This window comes from Cynocephalus volans, chromosome X, assembly GCF_027409185.1.
Source record: "Cynocephalus volans isolate mCynVol1 chromosome X, mCynVol1.pri, whole genome shotgun sequence".
NCBI lineage: Eukaryota > Metazoa > Chordata > Mammalia > Dermoptera > Cynocephalidae > Cynocephalus > Cynocephalus volans.
The window spans coordinates 57195968-57217221 of NC_084478.1; the positions used below are offsets into that span (position 1 = coordinate 57195968).

The window sequence follows — 21254 nt, forward strand, 5'->3', positions numbered from 1 at the left end:
GACTTTTAAAAAAGAAAAATATAACTGGTGAAATAAGCTGGTGAATGAATGAGTTAAACAGGAGTTTAGATATGGCTGGAGAGTTTCAATGAATTGGACGATATAACCAAAAAAGTGATCTAGAATGTAGGTCAGACAGCATCAACCTGATAGCAAAACTAGACAAAGATACAACAACAAAAAAGTACATGCCAATATCTCTGATGAACACAGATGCAAAAATCCTCAACAAAATATTAGCAAATAGAATACAGAAACACATCAACAAAATTATACACCACAATCAGGTGGGATTCATCCCAGGGATGCAAGGATGGCTCAACATATGCAAGTCAATAAATGTGATACACCACATCAACAAAATCAAGGAATAAAACCATATGATTATCTCAACAGATGTAGAAAAAGCATTTGACAAAATTCAACATCCCTTAATGGTACTCTCAGCAAATTAGGTATAGAAGGAAAGTATCTCAACACAATAAGAGCCATATATGACAAACCCACTGCCAATATCATCAGGAACAGGGAAAAGTTGAAAGCTTTTCCCTTAAAAACAAGAACGAGACAAGGATGCCCACTCTCACCACTCCCAGTTACCATAGTATTGGAAGTACTAGCCCGAGCAATCAGGTAAGAGAAAGAAATAAAGGGCATCCAGATTGGAAAACACAAAGTTAAATTGTCCCTGTTTGCAGATGACGGTGATCCTACATATAGAACAGCCTAAAGACTACAAAAAAACTCTTACATAGACAATTTCAATAAAGTTGCAGTATACAAAATCAACATACAAAAATTGGTAGCAGTTTTTTACTCCAACAATGAACTAGCAGAAAAAGAAGAAAGCTAGCCCATTTACAATAGTCACCAAAAAACCAAAATATTTAGGAATCAATCTAACTAAGGAGGTGAAAGATCTCTACAATGAGAACTACAAATCACTGTTGAAAGAAATTAAAGAAGGTACAAAAATATGGAAAGACATTTCATGCTCTTGGATTGGAAGAATTAACATTGTGAAAATGTCCATTTTACCCAAAGCGATCTACAGATTCAATGCAATTCCCTTCAAAATACCAATGACATGCTTCACAGAAATAGAAAAAACAATCCTAACATTCATACAGAACAACAAAAGACCCTGAATAACCAAAGCAATCCTGGGCAAAAAAAAAAAAAAAAAAAAAAAAAAAAAGCCAGAAGCATAACGCTACCTGACTTCAAACTACACTTCAAAGCTATAGGAACAAAAACAGCATGGTACTGGCATAAAAACGGACACTCAGACCAATGGAACAGAATAGAGAACCCAGAAATCAACCCACAAACTTACAGACAATTGATCTTTGACAATGGCACCAAGAACATACATTGGAGAAAAGACGGCCTCTTCAATAAATGGTGCTGGGAAACACAGACATACATATTTAGAAGAATGAAACTAGACCTGTACCTCTCACCATATACCAAAATCAACTCAAAATGGGTCAAAAACTTAAATATAAGACCTGAAACTATAAAACTCCTAAAAGAAAACATAGGGGAAACACTTCAGGAAGTAGGACTGGGCAAAGACTTTATGAATATGACCCCCAAAGCAGAGGCAACAAAAGGAAAAATAAACAAATAGGATTATATCAAACTCAAAGCTTCTACACAGCAAAAGAAACAACAGATTGAAAAGATGACCTACAGAGTGGGAGAAAATATTTGCAAAATATGCCTCTGACAAAGGATTAGTATCCAGAATATACAAGAAACTCAAACAACTTAATAGTAAAAAAAAATAGCCTGATTAAAAAATGGGCAAAAAAAGAGCTAAATAGGCATTTCTCAAAGGAAGATATACGAACGGCCAACAGACATATGAAAAAATGCTCAACATCCCTCAGCATTTGGGAAATGCAAATCAAAACCACACTGAGATACCATCTAACCCCAGTTAGGATGGCTAATATCCAAAAGACTCTGAATGATAAATGCTGGCGAGGTTGCGGAGAAAAAGGAACTCTCATACATTGTTGGTGGGACTGCAAAATGGTGTAGCCTCTATGGAAAATGGTATGGAGGTTCCTCAAACAATTACAGATAGATCTACCATATGACCCAGCTATCCCACTGCTGGGAATATACCTAGAGGAACGGAAATCATAAAGTTGAAGGTATACCTGTTCCCCAGTGTTCACTGCAGCACTCTTTACAATAGCTAAGAGTTGGAACCAGCCCAAATGTCCATCATCAGATGAATGGATACGGAAAATGTGCTATATCTACACAATGGAATACTACTCTGCTATAAAAAAGAATGAAATACTGCCATTTGCAAGGACATGGATGGACCTAGAGAGAATTATATTAAGTGAAACAAGTCAGGCACAGAAAGAGAAATATCACATGTTCTCACTTATTTGTAGGAGCTAAAAATAAATAAATAAATACACAAATAAACCGGGGGGGGGGGGGCGGAAGACATAACAATTACAATTCCTTGAATTTGATATGATAAGCGAACAGATATGAGGTTGTTGGGAGGGAGAGGGGACAGGGAGGAGGGAGGGAGGTTTCGGTAATGGGCCACAATAATCAACCACATTGTATATTGACAAAATAAAATAAAATTTAAAAAAAATTGGTAAAGGAGTTGAATAGGCATTTCTCAAAGGAAGATATACAAATGGCCAAGAAACACATGAAAAATGCCCAACATCACTCAGCATCAGGGAAACGCAAATCAAAAACACTTTGAGATATCATCTCACCCCAGTTAGACTGGCTATTGTCAAAAAGACAAAGAACAATAAATGCTGGTGAGGATGTGGAGAAAGGGGAACCCTCCTGCACTGTTGGTGGGACTGTAAATTGGTGCAGCCATTATGGAAAACGGTATGGAAGTTCCTCAAACAACTTCAGATAGATCTGCCATATGATCCAGCAATTAAACTACTGGGAATATACCCAAAGGAATGGAAATCATCATATTGAAGGGATGCTTGCACTCCCATGTTATTGCAGTTCTATTTACAATCGTCAAGAGTTGGAACCAACCTAAATGTCCATTGATGGATGACTGGATAAGGAAAATGTGGTATATACACAGTGGAATACTACTCTGCCGTAAAAAGAATGAAATTCTGCCATTCATAGCAGCATGGATGAGCTCAGAGAAAATTACGTTAAGTGAAACAAGCCAGGCACAGAAACAGAAATATCACATATCCTCACTCATAAATGGGAGCTAAAAAATAAATATATAAATAAAAGAAAGAAAGTTAAAAAGAAATACAACAATCACAATAATATGTTGAACTTTCAAAAGGAAAACTGAGGGTAGAGAGGTAGGAAAGTGGGGGGGGGGCAAGGGAGGAATTGGTAAAGGGCCATGAAAAACGATGACATTGTATATTGTTGAATATACTAATTATCCTGATTTGAGCATCAAATATTGCACACAAGTATTGATATTCAACTCTGTACCCCCACAGATATGTACAGTCAACTGTTACAATAAAAATAAAAATTTAAAAAATAGAATGTATGCCAGAGAAATAAGGAAATAAAGAAAACAGGAAACAAGAAATAAAGAATACATGAAACAAATATTAAGAGATATGGGAAGAAGGTCTAATGTACATCTAACTGGAGTTCAGATAGAGAGGATAGAGAGAACAGAGAAGAGTCAATGTTTGAAAGAATAATAATTGCAAATTTTCTTGAACTGATGAAAACATGGTTACACCGATCTAGAAAGAATAGTACCCCAAACAGAATAAATAAAAAGAAATCTATGCTGAGAAGTAGTAAGACTGCAGACCATCAAAGACCAAGATTGTAAAACATTCAGAGAGAAAGGACAGATCACCCACAAAGCAAGAACAATTATAGTGACATCAGATTTCTCAATATCAAACAATGCTCTCCCAAGGATTGTCTGAGATGCAAGGAATGGTGGGCAGATAAAATCATAAACATTTTTACAAATCTAAATAAAAATGGCCACACATACACATATATATTTTGGCTGACTGGTACAGGGATTGAACCCCAAACCATATATTTTAATGTTGATTTCGAAGTTGTGAATTTAACATAGGATAGAAATAGAACACTGGCAAGAAGAGTATGCAAGTCAGGAGTATGACCAAATTTAGTGTTCCAATGTCTTTGTATTGTTTGGGGGTGGGATCAAGATACTGGTTAAGTTTAGTGTATGCAAAGTTGAATATGCATGATAAAATTTCAAGGTAACCACTAAAAGAACAGGAATAGGGTGTTGAAATTCTAAACACCAATGGGGGAAAAATCGAACAGAAAAAAAAAGAAAAAGGAAAATCAGTTAAAAATGAAATAAATATAAATAAAAAAGCAATATGATAGAAATCATCCCAATTTGGACTAACATGTTAAAAGACAGAGATCATCAGAGTACATTAAAAAATGAAAAACCCAGCTTTGGAAATGTTTGACAGAGATACCTAAAGCATACAGGCACAGAATGATTGGAAATAAAAGGATGGCAGAAGACATGCTAGCAAATACTAAAATAAAGCTGGAATTATTATATTAATGCTAGATGAAACAGGCTTAAAGTAGAAAGTATTGTTAAGGATAGAAATGGTCACTAGGCACTTGTTTGTACCTAACAAAACAGCTTCAAATAGATAAACCAAAATTGAGAGATCTATAAGTAGAAATTGAAAAACTCTACCATGATAATGGGATTTTTCAACAATTATTGATAGGTCAAACAGACATAAAATCAGTCAAGATGGAGAAGATTTGAACCAAAAATGTAACAATCCCAAGCCAGTAATCATATAGGGAACTCTGCATGCAACGATTAAAGAATAAACATTCTTCATAAATACACAAAGCCCATTTACAAAAATGATAAAAAAAAAAGATTAAAAAAAAGTGCTATGCCATAAAGCAAGTCTCAACAAACTTCAAAGAAATGGTGTCATACAGATCACATTCTCTGACCACAACACAATTAAGTTAGAAGCAAGTTACAAAAAATTATACAGAAAAACCCCTTAAATGTGGAACATAAAAAACACTTAAATAACTGATGGGTTAATGAAAAATACCGTAATAGAAATGAGAAAATACTTAGAACTAAATCACAATAAAAATGCTTGATATAAAAATGGATGGGATAGAGATAAAACAGTATTTAGAGGGAGATTTAGAATTTAGTCTTTTTTTTCCGGGGAGGGTCGGGGGAGGCAGCTAGCTGGTACGGGGAGTCAAACTCTTGACCTCGGTGTTATAACACTGCATTCTAGCCAAGTAAGCTAACCATCCAGCCCAGATATTAGACTTAAATGCATATATTAGAAAAGAAGAAAAACTAGAAATAAATGAACTACATGTCTAATTTAAAAAGTTAGCCCAAACCAACAGAAAGTAGAAGGAAGGAGATGATAAAAATTAGGTGGTAAAGTGGTGATATAGAAAATAAACATACAATGCAGAGGATGAACAAAACCCAAAGTGGGTTTTTGAACAAACTTCCGGCAAGGTTGATCAAGAGGAAAAAAGAGAAGGCACAAATAAACAATATTAGGAATGGAAAGGAGGCATAACTATAGAGATGGCAGAGAATAAAAAGGAAGAGAATACTATGAAGAAGTTTCTGCAATAATATTAAAAAACTTAGATTTTTTAGGGAAATGTAATTTACCAAAACTCACTCAAGAAACAGAAAGCTTGGATGGCCTTACGAACGTTAAAGAAACTGAAGCAGTTGTAAGAAACAAAAATAAAACTTTCCTTAAAAAGCTAGAACCAAACCAAAACACTAGGCCTTGATACTTTCATAGGCAAGTTCTACCAAACGTTCAAGGTACACATCATTCCCATATTATACGAAGTCTTTCAGAGAATGGATGAAGAGGGAATGCTCTTCAAATCATTCTGTGAAGCCAATGTAACCTTGCAACAAAAATCAGACAGAGAAATAGAAGAAAGGAAATTAAGTACAGGCCAATCTCATTCATAAAATACAAATACCAAAATCGTAAACAAAACATTAGCACACAGAATCGAGCTGTACATAAAAAAGATGATACACAATGACTAGACTGGGTTTATCTGAGAAAGGCAAGGGTGGTTTATCATTAGGAAATCTTTAGAAGTCATTCACCACATTAATAGATAAAATGAAAAAAAACCCCAAACAAACAAAAAAACCAACCAACAAATGATCTTTTCTCAGTAGATGCAGAGAAAGCATTTGATAAAATCCAAAACCCAATCATAACTGAAATGCTCAGCAGCTAAGAATATAAGGGAATTTCCTTAGCCCTAATAAAAGGTATGTTGCAAAAATCTACAGTAAATATTATTCTTAATGGAGGAACATTGAAAAGATTCCTTCTAAAAACAAAAATAGGACAAAGATGTCTATCTACTATATCACTTCTATTGAAGACTGCAGGTCCTAGCCAGTGCAGTAATATAACAAAGAGTTTAAAGAAATAACGATGTGACTTTACTGAATATATAGCAAATTATTAAAAATAACAAACAAAAACTACATACTAGAATGTAAAACTGAACCTCATCCTGTGTGAGTGCTGTACACTCTCTATGCCTATAAAGATTCCCCTGAAAGCAGCAGTGATGCCAGCCATCTTGTGTACATAGTGGTTGTCCCTAAAGAGAATCACTACAAATGCGTAGGGTGTCACTTCTTGGTCTCTGGGGTAAGGAAAGAGCCGTTAAGTGCAAAAATAACCCTGTCTCAAAGAAAGGGAGTCTGCCAGGAGAATCATTTTTTGTTTTTTTGGCAGCTAGCTGCTATGGGGATCTGAACCTGTGACCTCGGTATTACCAGATCCACATTCTCCCAAGTGAATATCTTTCGAATACTAGTGCACATAACAATCCTTTCAAAGAGATGTCTAAATTTGCATGTCCAAATCCTGCTCATCCTTGATAGTTAATTGAAGTTCCACTTTATCAAAAATCATTCTTCGTTGACTTCAGTCCTTAGTAAATTCCCTCCTCAGAATGACTGCACTTACTCTAGCAGGTATTAAGAATTTAATCATCAATTTGACATCTCTTATTTTACTATTTAATTTTTGTATTATTATTTATCTAACTCTGTGATGTCCTAAATGAATGAGAGAGCAATTCTTAAACTATTATTGAACTTTATATATGAGTGTACTTCAAAAAATTTGTAGAAAAATGGAATTAAAAGATAATATAAATCTTTCCAGGAACTTTTTAAAGTACCCTCATATATATATTGTATTTTGAGACCCGATGTGATATTTTGCTTTATCTCCCCATGGTCTCTAATAAGTCACTATCTAACAGTGATCCAGAGATGCTCCAGCCAATAGGACTCTAATATATCCTCCCTTCATTATCTACATGCTAGAGCAGGTATAGGTGAATAAGAATGAGTGGAGGCCAACAGTGATTAAAACCATAGATAATGCAAACAGATATTTTATATGGATCATAAAAACTTTCTTCACTAGGTTACAGGAAGAAAAGGAAGGCAAAGAAAGAATTATATATGAAACTTACCTTGCCTGTGAATCATGCCCCCATGCATAATTCTTGCAACAATACAATGATTTAGTTCATTCATTTTTAAAGTGATTCCCTGTTTAAAAAAGAAAAAAGTTCAGTAAAAGTAGAATCACTACGAGAACACTTCTTTTTAAACTTGTGATTTTGCTGTAGATGATTTTAATTACAAAAGTTACATAAAGAAAATAAGGAAAAATCGCTCCATGACAAAAATGCTATTTTTGGTATTTTGATTGCTGTAATAATAGTATGCATACATTTTATACAGTGCTTTTTAATTGTCTAATTATAATGATTTTTTGCATGTTGCTTTATTTTTCATGTTGCCAATTATTTTAAAAAAATTTTTTATTGATGTATAATTGAGACATATTTAAGTGTACAATTTAATAAGTTTGACATATGTATGCACATGTGAAACTATCACCACAATCAGGATAGTGAGTATATCTATCATCCTCCAAAGTTGCTTCATGCCCATTGGTATATCCCCAAGTAATCACTAACATGCTTTGGCTGATGATAAACGAGTTTGCACTGTCTGTAAATGGAATCAGACAGTGTGTACTCTTTTTGTTGCATTTTTTTTCACTCAGCTAATTATCTTGAGATTCCATCATATTGTTGCATTTATCAATAGTTCATGTTTTGTTCTTGCTGAGTAGTATTCAATTGTATGGACATACCAGTTTATTTATCCATTCACCCACTGAATTGTTTCCAGTTTTTGGCTATTATAAGTAAAGCTGTATTCCTGAGTTAATCCCTATTTGGTTATAACATATTGTTTTTTTTTAAGATATGGAACACTTTAGGCATTTGCGCATCATCCTTATACAGAGGCCATAATATTCTTTTCTGTATTGTTTATATTTTAGTATATGTGCTATTGACGTGAGCACATATTAACCTTTCCATATATTGTTGGATCTGTATTTTTTAACAAGCTCTTTTGGTGAAAAGTGGCCTTGAATTTGAGACGGTTAAGGGTAGGGACTCTGTCTTGCCTTCTTCATTGAAGAACAACACACTGTCAGAAAGCTTCATGAAAATATCTGAGACCTCACATTCTAACTTAATTTGCACCATTCCACAAAATATGACTTTGCATGGTTCCTATTTTGTAGTTCCCCGAAGTGGTAGTTGAGCAATGTGAAAAACGGGTTTATCAAAATGTTTCTAGTCCCAACATTCAATTGTAATGTTCAAGTTTCATTTGTAACTTGTACATTCAATCAGCATGTATGGTTACCAAGAGAAGTGTTCCTGGAAAAATGTAAATTAATGTGTAAGTAAAATCTGATTTCATAAGGAAAATGATAGTACAATGGAGGCTCCACCCTTGAAACTAATAGATTTACATATTCATTCAACCAACCTTAATGTAAATCTGCTGAGTCTGGCACTCTGCTGGGCACAGCAGTGAATGGGACAGACAGGGTATCTCATGGCTAGGGGAAGTTCACCTCAAACCAACTGGAGTTACCATTTATTATTCTGTCTGCTCCAAACATTTCTCTGTAGAGAGGAATTGACTCATATACTCTGTTCCCAAGTTCACAAATTTCAGGGAAGGGATTAGTCCAATTTGGGTTAGGTGCTTATTCCTGAACCTAGCAGCTTGACGGGGGCATTGGGGGGTGTGTACTCCTGGCCTTTCTTTGTTTACATAAGTCTTTTCCCCTATTGTGTAAACTAGTTCAAGTTTAGTCTTTGTCACTTGCAACTATGAGCGTCCCAATCAGTAGAGAAATAATTACAAGTACGATGTTACAAACAGGAAAACACAGGGTGTAATGGTAGTGTATCACTCTTGGGGAATGGACACATTGCAGAGGGTCCAAAAAGCAAAAGAGATAATATAGGAGTATTTGCACAGTAATATGATGCTTTGAATAAGATAACTAAACAAGCAAATAAAGTGGTGTTAAATGTAATACAGAATTATACTCTATTATTTAAAAAATTTTATATTTTACATAAAATAATTCCTGTTTTCATGGCAACCAGTCAAAAGGAGAAGAGATATACACCTTTGCTAGGATCACAGGAGATAGAAGAGAGAAGGGATTTAAGGGAGACTTTTAGGGGAGACTCAAGGCTATTTTATGCTGTCTGACAAAGTAACCTGGGGATGTAGTTTTATGCTTTTACTCAGTTTATGCTTCTGTATAGTCAACCTTCATACAAAAGATCAAGTAACCGTCACTGGGCTGCTTTAGAACATGAATATCACAAGACACTTTGGGCCTCCTTCTTGTGGTCCCTTCCATCTTCCTGTCTGCTTTGCTTGGCTGAACATCACCCCTTATTCCTGTCTCTCTGACAAAGTCTTCTCTCCTCTCTAGCTCTGTCATAACCGGGTTTGTGAAACAAACTGTGCTAAGCTGCAAATTTACTTGCTTAATACAGCCAGCCCTGTGGAAAGTGAGCTCCAGGCAGGGGCTGCGTCTTGTCTGCTACTATATCACCGGCATCTAATACACTGATCTACACAGAGTAGGGACTCAACAAACATTTGCTGAATGAGTGAATGAACATATAAAATGAATGGAACATGAGACTTTCAGAGGTAGGTGGGCTCTTGGGGATCATTTAGTCAAGAATGCTTTTAGAGATGAGCAAACTGAGGTCCACTGACATGAAGTGATTTGCTCAAGGCACCCAAAGGCAGCTGCCACTATGCTGTTAAGCCAGAGTTGCCCAGAGAGCATCAGAAAAGGTGAGGTGATCTGCATGCCCCCTGCTGGCTGCAAGATGATATCATATGACTGGCAAAGAACAGCAAATGAGAATTATAACCAGAAATGTCTAGAGGTAAGGGCTCTCTGGAAATCGTGATCACAGAATCACTGCTCTGTAACTCTTTAATCTGGAAGGCAACTGGGCAACTTTCTTAAGTAGGTAATTTGTTTTTCTATATCCTAATATCCCTTTTCTATGCTCTGAGGAAAAGAGTTTGAAGATTTTTTCCACTTAAAGATATGATTCCTCCTCCAAACTTGGAACTTATCCAGTGTTGCCTGTCTCAATGTCCTTGCCTCATTGTCCATTTAGTTGTACAAACCAAAAGCTTAAGGGTCATCCCTGATCCTTGACTCTCAGTCCCCATTGTTAATTCATTATTAAGGCTTACTGATTTTACTTTTTCATTATTTCTCAAATCTGTTCACTTTTTTCCATCTTGACATCCAGTCCCCTAGTTCAGAGTTCCATCATCTCTTCTTTGTACTACTGCAATAACAGCCTCTTAACTGGCCTACCTACATCTACTCTTGTCCTTCTAACACATTCTCCAGAGTGATATTTCTAAAATGATCTTCCTCCTTAGTACAGTGGTGAGAAAAAAAAGGTATAGAAATAAATAAATAAAATGAAAACCTGATCTTATCTCCCTGCTTAAACCCTGTTTTTAAGATAAAGAACAGAATGCTTAACACTTGCATGGGCCTGTTCCAGCCACTCACCTTGCTGTCTGCAGTCCAGCCACGCTGCCTTCTTTCCATTCCGAAACAATGCTGAGAGCCTTTTCACTACCAGGTTTCTGCACAGTGATATTTGGCTTGCCTGAATTGTATTCTCCCCCGCCCCCCAGCTCTGTTCAGTTAACATCAAGGAGCCTTTCCTTGATCTTCTCAATCTACAAGAATTCTATGAGAATGAGGCAGGATTCAGCATTGATTCTATTCCAACTCTATTCCTAAGTAGAAAATTAATTCATATTAAGTAGGTAGATGTAAATAAAAAGAATTTTATTTTAGCAAAGTAACTCAATTCTTTGAATGTCTTTTGAATTAGTCTTCCTCTAATTTTGTTGAAGGCAAAAGATCTGGAAACCACCAAATTTCCAGATCTTTAGACACTCCCTTTCTTAATACCAATACCAATATTTCAAATCATCCCTTTCTTTGCTGCCCCAGAGGTTTTTACACTCTGGAGTAATGAACAAGCATCCTGTTTTTTTTTTTTTTTTTTGTAAAGGTGAAGAGCAATTATGAAAGGAGAGGTGAGAAGGAGAACCGGCATGCCTAAGACATGGTGTCGGGCAGAACAATTCTAGGAAAAAAGGGCAGGGGGAATTGAAGATCTGGAAACCGATTTATTTAAAACTATCCACGTCTTCCTTTTCTCCCCACCTCCTAGTAGTATAGACTGATGTTAGCTGATCTAACTCATGCTGGGATTTCATGAGAGTATAGGAAACTTTCTTTTCCTACTTACCATTGGTTCGTCTGTGTTCTTTTGGAACTGTACCAGACGAACTCTGGTCACATTCTCCATATCCATGTCTCCGTTAGCGCTTTCTGGAGAATCGCCGTTTAAATAGGGGGAGGTGGGAGGTGGTGTAACCCTCAATGCTTCATCACTGTAAACTTCATGTGCCACTACGTCGTGAGTCTGAAGTAAGGCCTAGTAGTTTACAAAAGAAGCAAAATATGAATAACACTACTATTCTAGCAGAAATTTATTATATAGACATATATAGAATTATTCTTTGCTCTCAAAGATATCGCTCATCTAAAGAGAACTCAAAGTGCATTATAATTACATACAATCATAACTTAATTTGTGACAAATAATCATGATAAATTAGTTTTTTAAAAAATGAATGAATGAATGAGTGAATCAATGAATGTTTTTGTTGATTACCTGGGTTAGAGGTGTTATATGATGCTATGAAAACATACTCAACTAACTTCAAACAAAGGCTGACACAGTGCAATTCCAAATAATTTAGCAGAAAGCAAACTTGTGTTGGGGCTTAAAATTGAAACAGATTTAAAAAGAAATAATACAATAATTGGTGTATTGAGAAAATATCTTTCATGGCTAGCATTAAAAATAACATTTTTATATAACCCAAAGGATGAAGATAATTTATAACATATGATTTAGTAAAAGAAATAAAACACACACAAATGTAGCTAAAAAGATGTAATTTTTCAAAATATCACATATAATATAGAACTTGAAATCTAAATCTATTTAATGTTTTTGTTCATTTCTATTTTTTGGAGCACTTGCCTAAATGAAAAATAAATTGACCATTATTAATATGACTTTTTTTTGCAAAGCCCACTAACAAAGAAAAAGTGATTTCTTTGTAGTGATATCTGTATATGTCATCTTGGTCAACTTGGATAATAAATGTCTCTTGTTTTCCTAAAAAAGGATATCCTTCCACTTACTACATTTTTTATGTCATCATAAAAAACACTTTTTAATAAGCATGAATATCTGAACATTTCTATCTCAAAGAGAATTTACAGCTGAGTATCAGTATGTTTGGCATTTCATACAGATTGTATTTTCTTGTGTGATAACTATAAATTTAGTTCTATCTTAATCTGTGATCTGTGTGGTAATGAAATATCTGCAGATAATGAAATGCAATTAAAATTGCTTTAAAAGTATAACCTTTAGTACCTGAAATTGAGTTATTTAATTAAAAGGCTCATCAAAGTTTATCACTTGGCTATTTTAATTTTAAAGGCATGCATATGAGGCAAAAGTAAGGTAACAATGTGGTAAAATCAGAAAGAAGATGGTGCTCATTTGTCATCAGTAGAGAAAATGCCTTGAGCATATATGCATTTGGGTTTCTAATGCAAATGGCAAATATTTTGATGATCTCAGATGGCTTGTATAAAGCGGGGTTTGGGTGAGGGATGCCACAGACACTAAGCAATACAGAGCTTGAAAGTAGGGCTCCATAATGGTCCTGACGACCTTGGCTTCCTCATCAGTGCCCTGACTGTACCCTGTACTCGTGCTCCTGAGCCTAAGTGTGGAGGTTTTGCTATGGGGGTAGATCCCTCTTTTTCTGGTTTAATTGTGGCCACTTAAGAAACTAAGATTTAGGGCAGAAGGCAAAAAACAGTAATAGGCAAACTGGAAACCTTGATATGATGAATGTGATTTTAGCAGATGAAGTTTAGACGTGTCTTCCATAATTTGTACCTTTTAAAAAACACGCTTTGCATGACTGAAAGATGTTTATAGTAGTCAGGTAAGCAGACAGCCAAGCTTTCATCAGGATAATTCCAGTCTTTGAAGTTTACATGGGCTGGAGAAAATGTTTATGCTGCTTTTTTCAAATGATTTCTATTCATCCTTTTAAATTATATAAGCAAACATTTTTATTTAATGTATTATTTGTAAGGAAAGATAAGCCCACAATCATAAAATAATACCCAAATTGAACTTTAAGAGAAAAATCCTCAAATTATATCACCAAATAAGGTCATACTTATTATTAAACACTTATTTGCCACTGTAAAAGATTACCAGAAAATAATACTTAACAACTAAAGCTCTAATTCATATACAAACAGAAAAAGAGGGCCACTTACAGTTTGCTTTCAAAAAAAGCTTAAAAAAGAATATGTAAATAAAAAATAGGGAAATCAAAGTTTGAACATTTTTCTTCAAATATGTTATGACATATAACTGAGCAATGGCTACGAAGCTGAAATAGCTGTTAATTTAACTACGTAAGAAGAATCATGTAATAGGAAAGAAGCACTTTCACTGTTTATACTATATTAAGGATATGTACAAGACAACTAACAACTTCAGACTACAGTGAACAAATATGACTACTTTAAAATGAATAGGAAAAATGTGAATTTTAGGTTTGAAAAGTGGTTCATCTGACTTTTTAATTACAAACCACAAAATTTACCACTTAATAATGAAGCTTTCATGATGACCCAAACTGATTTTAACCATCTTGTTTTTGGAAAAGCAGGATGGAAACTTTGTTTTAAAAATCTTCTGTTCCAGATGCTATTTCTTAAAGAAAAAAGTAAAGCATTATATTTCTATCCTGCTAATACATAAAGAATTTCCTTATCTTTAATGTTTCATTTTTCTTTTTGGTGGCTGTCTGGTTAATGTTTCATATTTTATAACTGCAACTAGCAAAGGAACAGTTCTTTTAAAAAATCAGTCTTTCAAATTCTAGAAAGGAATTAGTAAGATAATATTTTTTATCATGACCTCTAAAGATAGAGCACAGATTTAAAAAATCATTTAAATCTACCCTTATTTAGTATAGTAAATTCCCTTTAATTACTGTAAAAATTTACAAGTATCTGTAAATTTTAAGTGTAATTCAATGTTAAATCCTCATGTTATGATGATCAGAAAGCAAAGAAAAATCCAGATAATTGAGCAAATAAGAGTGACATTATAAATATGCAAAGAATAACTCCCAAACCTTGGTATAATAAAACAATTATAAGCATTAAAATATTTCCCTTTAGCTATTAATATTTCTTTAAAAATACCAAGATTCTGAAGCCATGATTTTTAAAATGCTCATGAGATAGAAAGCTCCAGAATTTAAAATTTAACATACTATATATAGCTCAGAATTATATTTCCCATGTAGGACATTATCCTCACATATGCTTATTTGGGAATAACCAATGACCTCAATTTAAGTTTATAGGAAAACTAATCAGCATGACAAATCAGCCCACTTTTAAGAGCATGGGCTTTGGAGCCAGCAAGATCTGGCTTGGACCTCAGTGAGGCCACTTACTAGATGGGTGACCTTAAGCAAGGTAAAGAGACTTGCAATCTCACAAGCACAGATCAGATAATATTTTCCTGCTTACAATCATTTAGTGTCATCCTAATGCAATCAGAGAAAAATACAGATTCCTTACCATGGCCTACTTGGTCTGGCCTCTGCCAACTTCTCTTAGCTCTTCTTGTACCATTCTCTCCCTCATTTACTATATCCCAGCCACAATATGGCCTTACTTCTGCTCCTTGAACCTACAAAACTCCTTCTTGCCTCTGGGCCTTTGCATTTGCTCTTCCCCATACTTGGAAGTTCAGAAGGCTAGGTCTTTCTTATAACAAGTCTCAGCCCAAGTGTTAACTCCTCAGAGGAGCTTTACCCTGAGTAGCTAAAGTAGCTCCCACTTTACTATCATCTCTGCCCCACTCGCCTTCCTTTTCTTTATAGCTATTATCAGTATATAAAATTATCTTGTTAGTTTACTTGCTCAGTGTCTGTCTCTACCTCACTTACCCATCCCCCCCCCACCAGAACGGAAGTTCCATGAGGGCAGGGAGCTCATTTGTCCTATTCAACACTAGATCCTTAGTGCCTGGTACATAGTACACACTTGATAAGTGAATGAAAATGTCTTTTAAGCAGCTAGCTGGGTATTCAAGAAATTGTAAAAATTATTCATTGTTTCTGAAAATGTTTACTAATTAAACATTGCACAAAACAATGGACATATTAACCTCTCTCTGACTTCAGAAAAGCAAAATAAATCAAGGCTTAGAAGGTAGGTAAGCTGTGAGACATGGGGCTATGTGAGCTTTAATGATTTGGGGGAAAAAAACTAAACCTTAAAAAAAAGCTCTTATTTTGGTATATGTTAATTTCTTTATTTAGATTACTTTGAATCTGAAAGATGTACTGGTCTCAAATGGTCCTATATCATTCTATAAATTGAGCTGAGGTCTGTCCAAAAATGTACACATTTCTGCCTATGGAAAACACACTGCACAGAATAATCAGTTGAGGAGAGGCTAGCCTACCTGCAAATGGGCAAGTTCTGAATTTATTCAATGTTTTACTGAAAACTTACTATGTGCCTTATGTGTGATAGATACTATGAGGTAACTAATAATATTTATCAGCTAACATTTACTGGGCATTAAGCATATGTCAGACACTGTGCTAAACACAGGAGGTATATTATCTACGTAATTCTTATTCCGACTCCATGAGATTGGCTCAGAAGTCACAGTTCACAGAGCTAGGGTGGCAAGGCTGGAGTTCAACCCCAGGTCCATCTGAATTCACAGCATTAACTACTTTTATACTATAGAAGACATGATACCTAAAGGGGAATGAATTATAATCTAGGGAAACATGGCTGGCCCACACATATGAAATAATCAGTGAACACGATAACATTAAGAGTAACTAAGTCCTGATATTTATGATTCCTCAAATTTGAGAATACTAATAAGGCATATAGTTTCCTCATTTTAATAACAATGATTAAATGAGATCATAAGTTTATTTTACTTTATTTTATGTGATAAAATGAAGGAGTCTTTAATTTAAATAAGAGAAAAGAGATCCTTTTCATACTGTCACCTTAATCTTGGGTTGAAGTACATTACATGTACCTATGTGTTTATTTTTTCTTCTTTTCTTTTAACATTTATTTGTACATATTTGTGGGGTACACTGTGTTGTTTCAATCCCTGTATAATGATTCACTTGGGGTAGTCAGCATTGTTTTGTACGTTAGGCCATCACTTCTCCTCCCCACAACTCCTCTCCCCTCCTGTCCTCTGGTAACCATTATTCTACTCTCTACTTCTATGAGAACCACTTTTTTTTTTTTTTTTTTAAAGATTCCACACATGGGTGAGATCATGCAGTATTTGTCTACTAAAAAAACCCTGTGGTATATATATATACAATGGAATACTATTTGCTATAAAAGGAAATGATATCCTATCATTTGCAGAAACATGAATGGAACTGGAAACCATCATGCTAAGTGAAGTAAGTCAGGCACAGAGATCATAAGTTTAATGAGAACAACACAGCTGAGCTGAGATGTGGATGGACACAGAAGAACTGCCCAGGCCCATTCACCAGGAAGGGACCTGATATTGCAGGTAAGCATGGATTTGAATGTTACACAGGTAAATACAAACAAATGGAAAAGAGTTAGAGAAGAGAATGTTCAATGTGGATTTGAGAGGAATTAGGAGAGATTTTAACAGCAGAGTTGCGATTTGAACCAACTTCTGTGTTTACACACCTAAGTTGTAAAAATGTGCTCACCCACAAGCACAGAACCTGTATTCCTAACTAATTCACTGGATAGTGCTGCTATCACATAGAAGAAAGTCAAATATTCTCACGGATTATATTTGAGGTCAGCTTTTAATGCTTGAGTGGGAGAGTAAGGGAGGGTGAATACGGTAATTGCTTCTTTCTAGGTGGTCACTTTGAGAAAAAAAAATTTATTTCAGTGACTGGGATAAAGTTTTGAAAACAATGTATCATAAAACAGAATATATGTCAAAACTCACAGGTAACTGATATAATACACATATTACACCGTGACTATAAGTTTAAAAATGTTACCTGCAATAGTACTAATAAGAACAAGTCTTTTAAGTCAAATTTTCTTTTCCACTCTCTGCATATATTCCACATATACTGATATGGCAAATGTTTTAAAAACGTTATATTCAATATAGATTTCCATCTGTTATTGTGCTTTCAAGTTGCAGTTAGGTAGATAACCATGGACCTTTTTTCTACAGGAAAGTATCTTATCTATTTTGAGTTTTGTTTAACCATTTAGCTTTAAAATAACTGATTAAATACAGGTGCTTTCCCCATTTTCCATACAGTAGAAATGAATGAAGAAAGTGCAAGAATTTTGCTTTGTCTTTACCACCTAAGTTCGGGTAATTCTTTATCAGCAAAAATTGTCTTCAATTTTAGCTCTTTGTGGCTTACGTAACATACATAGTGACTTAACGACTGTCCTGTAAAGAAGCAAATCCCTTATCTGATGACTACACAGTCCCTGTAGGCCACTTCACAAACAGCATCTTTATAGCTGTGACACAAAGTAAAGAAAGGAATCTTCAAGTATTCGCTATTAACTGGTATTGTAATCTTAACAGTCTGATGTTATGTAGATAAAAATGCATTTGATGAAGCTCACTATATTCTATGAGGCTCATTAAGACTTCTTTTGAAAGTGGGATTTTAGTTCTATGGAGGTTTGTTACTTACCATGAAATGAGGTTGTGTTAAAATACGCTTTAGTTCCTTCGCGTCATTATTCTCAGGGTAACATGAAATTTCTTCCAATACCTAAAAAATAAGCAAGATATATAATAGTGCAAACATGATAAGATTTACAAAATATGGAATTCTTTTCAATAAAAAATTATGAGTGGATTTTAAAGGCAGACAAAACAATTATTTTTGAAACATTCTTCATTTTATTCAAAGGGTATTAATTTATAAAAGAATGGTATTGATGGAAATACAAGAGGTAGTACAGAGGTGTGATCTCCTAGGTAGAAACCTTCAGCAGGCTTTCACTGTACAGTTGAGCCAAAGAACTGTCCCCAGAGTGTCTCTGCTTCTAGCTATTTGGGAATTATGAAGAGAGGGTGACTCGTGCCCCCTGTTGGTGACACCTTAATTCCTTTCAGTGAGTGTTTGGTGGGCAATGAATGTTTCTCCAAGCTTGTCCTGACCAAGTGGGCAGGCCTGGAAGTCTCCACGGCATCGGTCTCATTTCTCAGTGAAGAGACAGTATTCTTCCAGTATAGGCCTTGTGTTTAAAATCTGGTAGGGAAGGGATTACTCTTTTGTATTCTTTCATTTAGTAATCTCACTTTTTTTAAAAAAGGGAAATGCTTATTTGCATAAAAACTTTTATAAGATCAAAAAATGAAAAAGACCTAGGTGTGCAACAATGGGGGAATTGCTAATTCATTATAAACAATAGCAAAGAAAAGCTGTGCAGTCATTAGGAGTTATTTTTATGAAGACCAAGCAGAAACATGGAAAAACATTATATAATGCTAGGTTAAAAAAAGATACATTTCAATTGCAACTGTATAAAAATTTATATGTAAATAGATGGTGACTGAAAAAGAATATGCAAAAATGGAAACTACTGTGTTAAAGTGATGGGATTATGAATGAATTTTTATTTTTCAAACTTTCTGCCCTGTCATGTTTCTATAATAAAGAAGTTTGTAATGGATACAGCCATATACATTGACAGTTCATAAAAATGACTTCTTTGAACTCCAATATTTAATTGCTATAGAAATTTAATTAACTTTCAAACATTACCACCTTAAAAAAGCAACTCACATTTTCACAGCATGTCTATTTCCACTAAGTGCAATAAGATAACTTTCTTTTTTAAAAGAGAAAAAAGAAAAAGGGAAGTAAAATCGATATGTTAATATATTCAAATTTGCATAGCAGAACCAGAACTGGAAATCTAGGCAGTACTGCTGCTGAGGTTTTTTTTTCTTTTCTGTATGTATGTTCAGTGATAAACTTAGAAATACTAAATCTGAGTATAATGAGTCAAACTGTGACTCCAAGGAAACTGCCTCTTAATGTGCAGCAGTAATGTCTTCAATAAAGGTAGCAAATATGATGACGCCAAATAGTTTTACAAAACATATCACTTACCTCTTTGGCTCTCTGTACTGCATCACTTGGAGGATTCCTGATTTGTGGTGAAGACTTTGTGTTAATTTTGTCATACAGCTAAAAAGCAAAGAAGAATATCCAATCAACACATAATTCTTTCCTAAAATTCAGAGCTTCATATTTATTATTTCACTAAACAATATTTTCCTCTTAAGGCAGGCTGATGATTTCAGCGGGATCCTCTTGTTAACAATCTCAATTATTCAATGTAACTTGTCAGAATAATAGTCTTACACATATCTTTTTTAAAAAATCATCTTTAAATAGATGAACCAAAATTCTGTCAATGTGGCAATTTCCTTGTCATTTTAAATTTGTCAATATTTCAGCAATTCCAGTGTTTTTCCCTCTGACAGAAGGAACATTCAATAACATGAATGCGGAGTAAAATGAAATAACGCTTTCTGGCCAAGACACGTCTGAAAGAATTTTCACAGAAACCTAAATCTTGGGAAAGGGCAAACCCAACTTCTTCTAGGAAGGAATGTTCTCACAAAAGGTTTATGTTTGTTTTACTAGGGCTGTTCATTAACAGAGTCAGTGCTGGCATTCTTCAGCAGGAAGTCAAGGACATAAACTTTTTTTCCTTTTTACTTTGTAACTTCAAAGAGTGTGAGAAGACACTGAAAAGAAACTAAAGATATTTTTAAAAACCCCACAAACCTAAATGATCGAAAGTTTATCTTTCTGAAGAATATTAATTTAATTCTTTAGAGAAAAATCTCTGTGATTTAGAAATGCAATTAAAATACTCATTTCTACTTCAAATGAAATATCTCATGATCAACAATCTGCTTTGAAAAGTGAAAAGTAAAAAATGACCTCTGCTAGTCTGGTTGTTTCTATTTCCTAATTTCTCTAAAATAGGTGGGGATTTTTTTGTTGTTGTTGCTGTTTTTCCCCTTACCTATTCTGTACACAAGTGCTAGTTGGGAGGTCAAATACGGACTGTAAACATCCTTCAGATTATAGTTAGATTTGTTTATACTGATGTGAGAGAGATAAATCTTTTATGACTGATAAATATTTGGGCCACACCATACATAAGAATGCCTAACAAGAGCAATGTGAAGACAGAGCAGGAACCATTTTAAAAGATGGTATTAAGAAAGCACTACTAAATTAGAGGTTAAAGAAACAGTATAAGTAGACTAGGAAAATGCTGCTCTATTTAAAACATTATGTTAGCATTTTAGGGAACTAGTGATTTGAGGCTGGTTCACAAAATTTTGCCCAAATCCCTATAGAATATATGTGGGCAGTCTCCATCTTCTGAATGGTTCCTATCTCTAACGATAGTCAATTTTGAAATCTGGAACTGGGGATTATATTTTCCCACAGAAAAAATGTTATAAATAGTGATTAGGTTCCCAGACTAGCCTATAGTAATAAAATACTGTACATATGCTATAAAAAGTAGTTAAAAACAAAGGAAACCAAA

General features: G+C 34.6%; 1 protein-coding gene and 1 non-coding gene across 2 annotated transcripts in view; both read right to left on the bottom strand.

The window, feature by feature from the left end:
• The window catches only part of CASK (calcium/calmodulin dependent serine protein kinase), a 378414-nt gene that overhangs the window by 37249 nt on the left and 319911 nt on the right, over positions 1–21254 (bottom strand). The window contains exons 12-15 of the mRNA XM_063083161.1: positions 19793–19870; positions 18362–18442; positions 11776–11964; positions 7549–7627 (exon numbers count right to left, since the gene is read on the bottom strand). Coding sequence (XP_062939231.1) covers positions 7549–7627; positions 11776–11964; positions 18362–18442; positions 19793–19870 — 427 coding nt within the window. The remainder of the gene's footprint in view (positions 1–7548; positions 7628–11775; positions 11965–18361; positions 18443–19792; positions 19871–21254) is intronic.
• LOC134368794 (U6 spliceosomal RNA) lies at positions 8350–8456 on the bottom strand. The gene has a single exon (XR_010022499.1). It is a non-coding gene; the product is annotated as a U6 spliceosomal RNA (small nuclear RNA).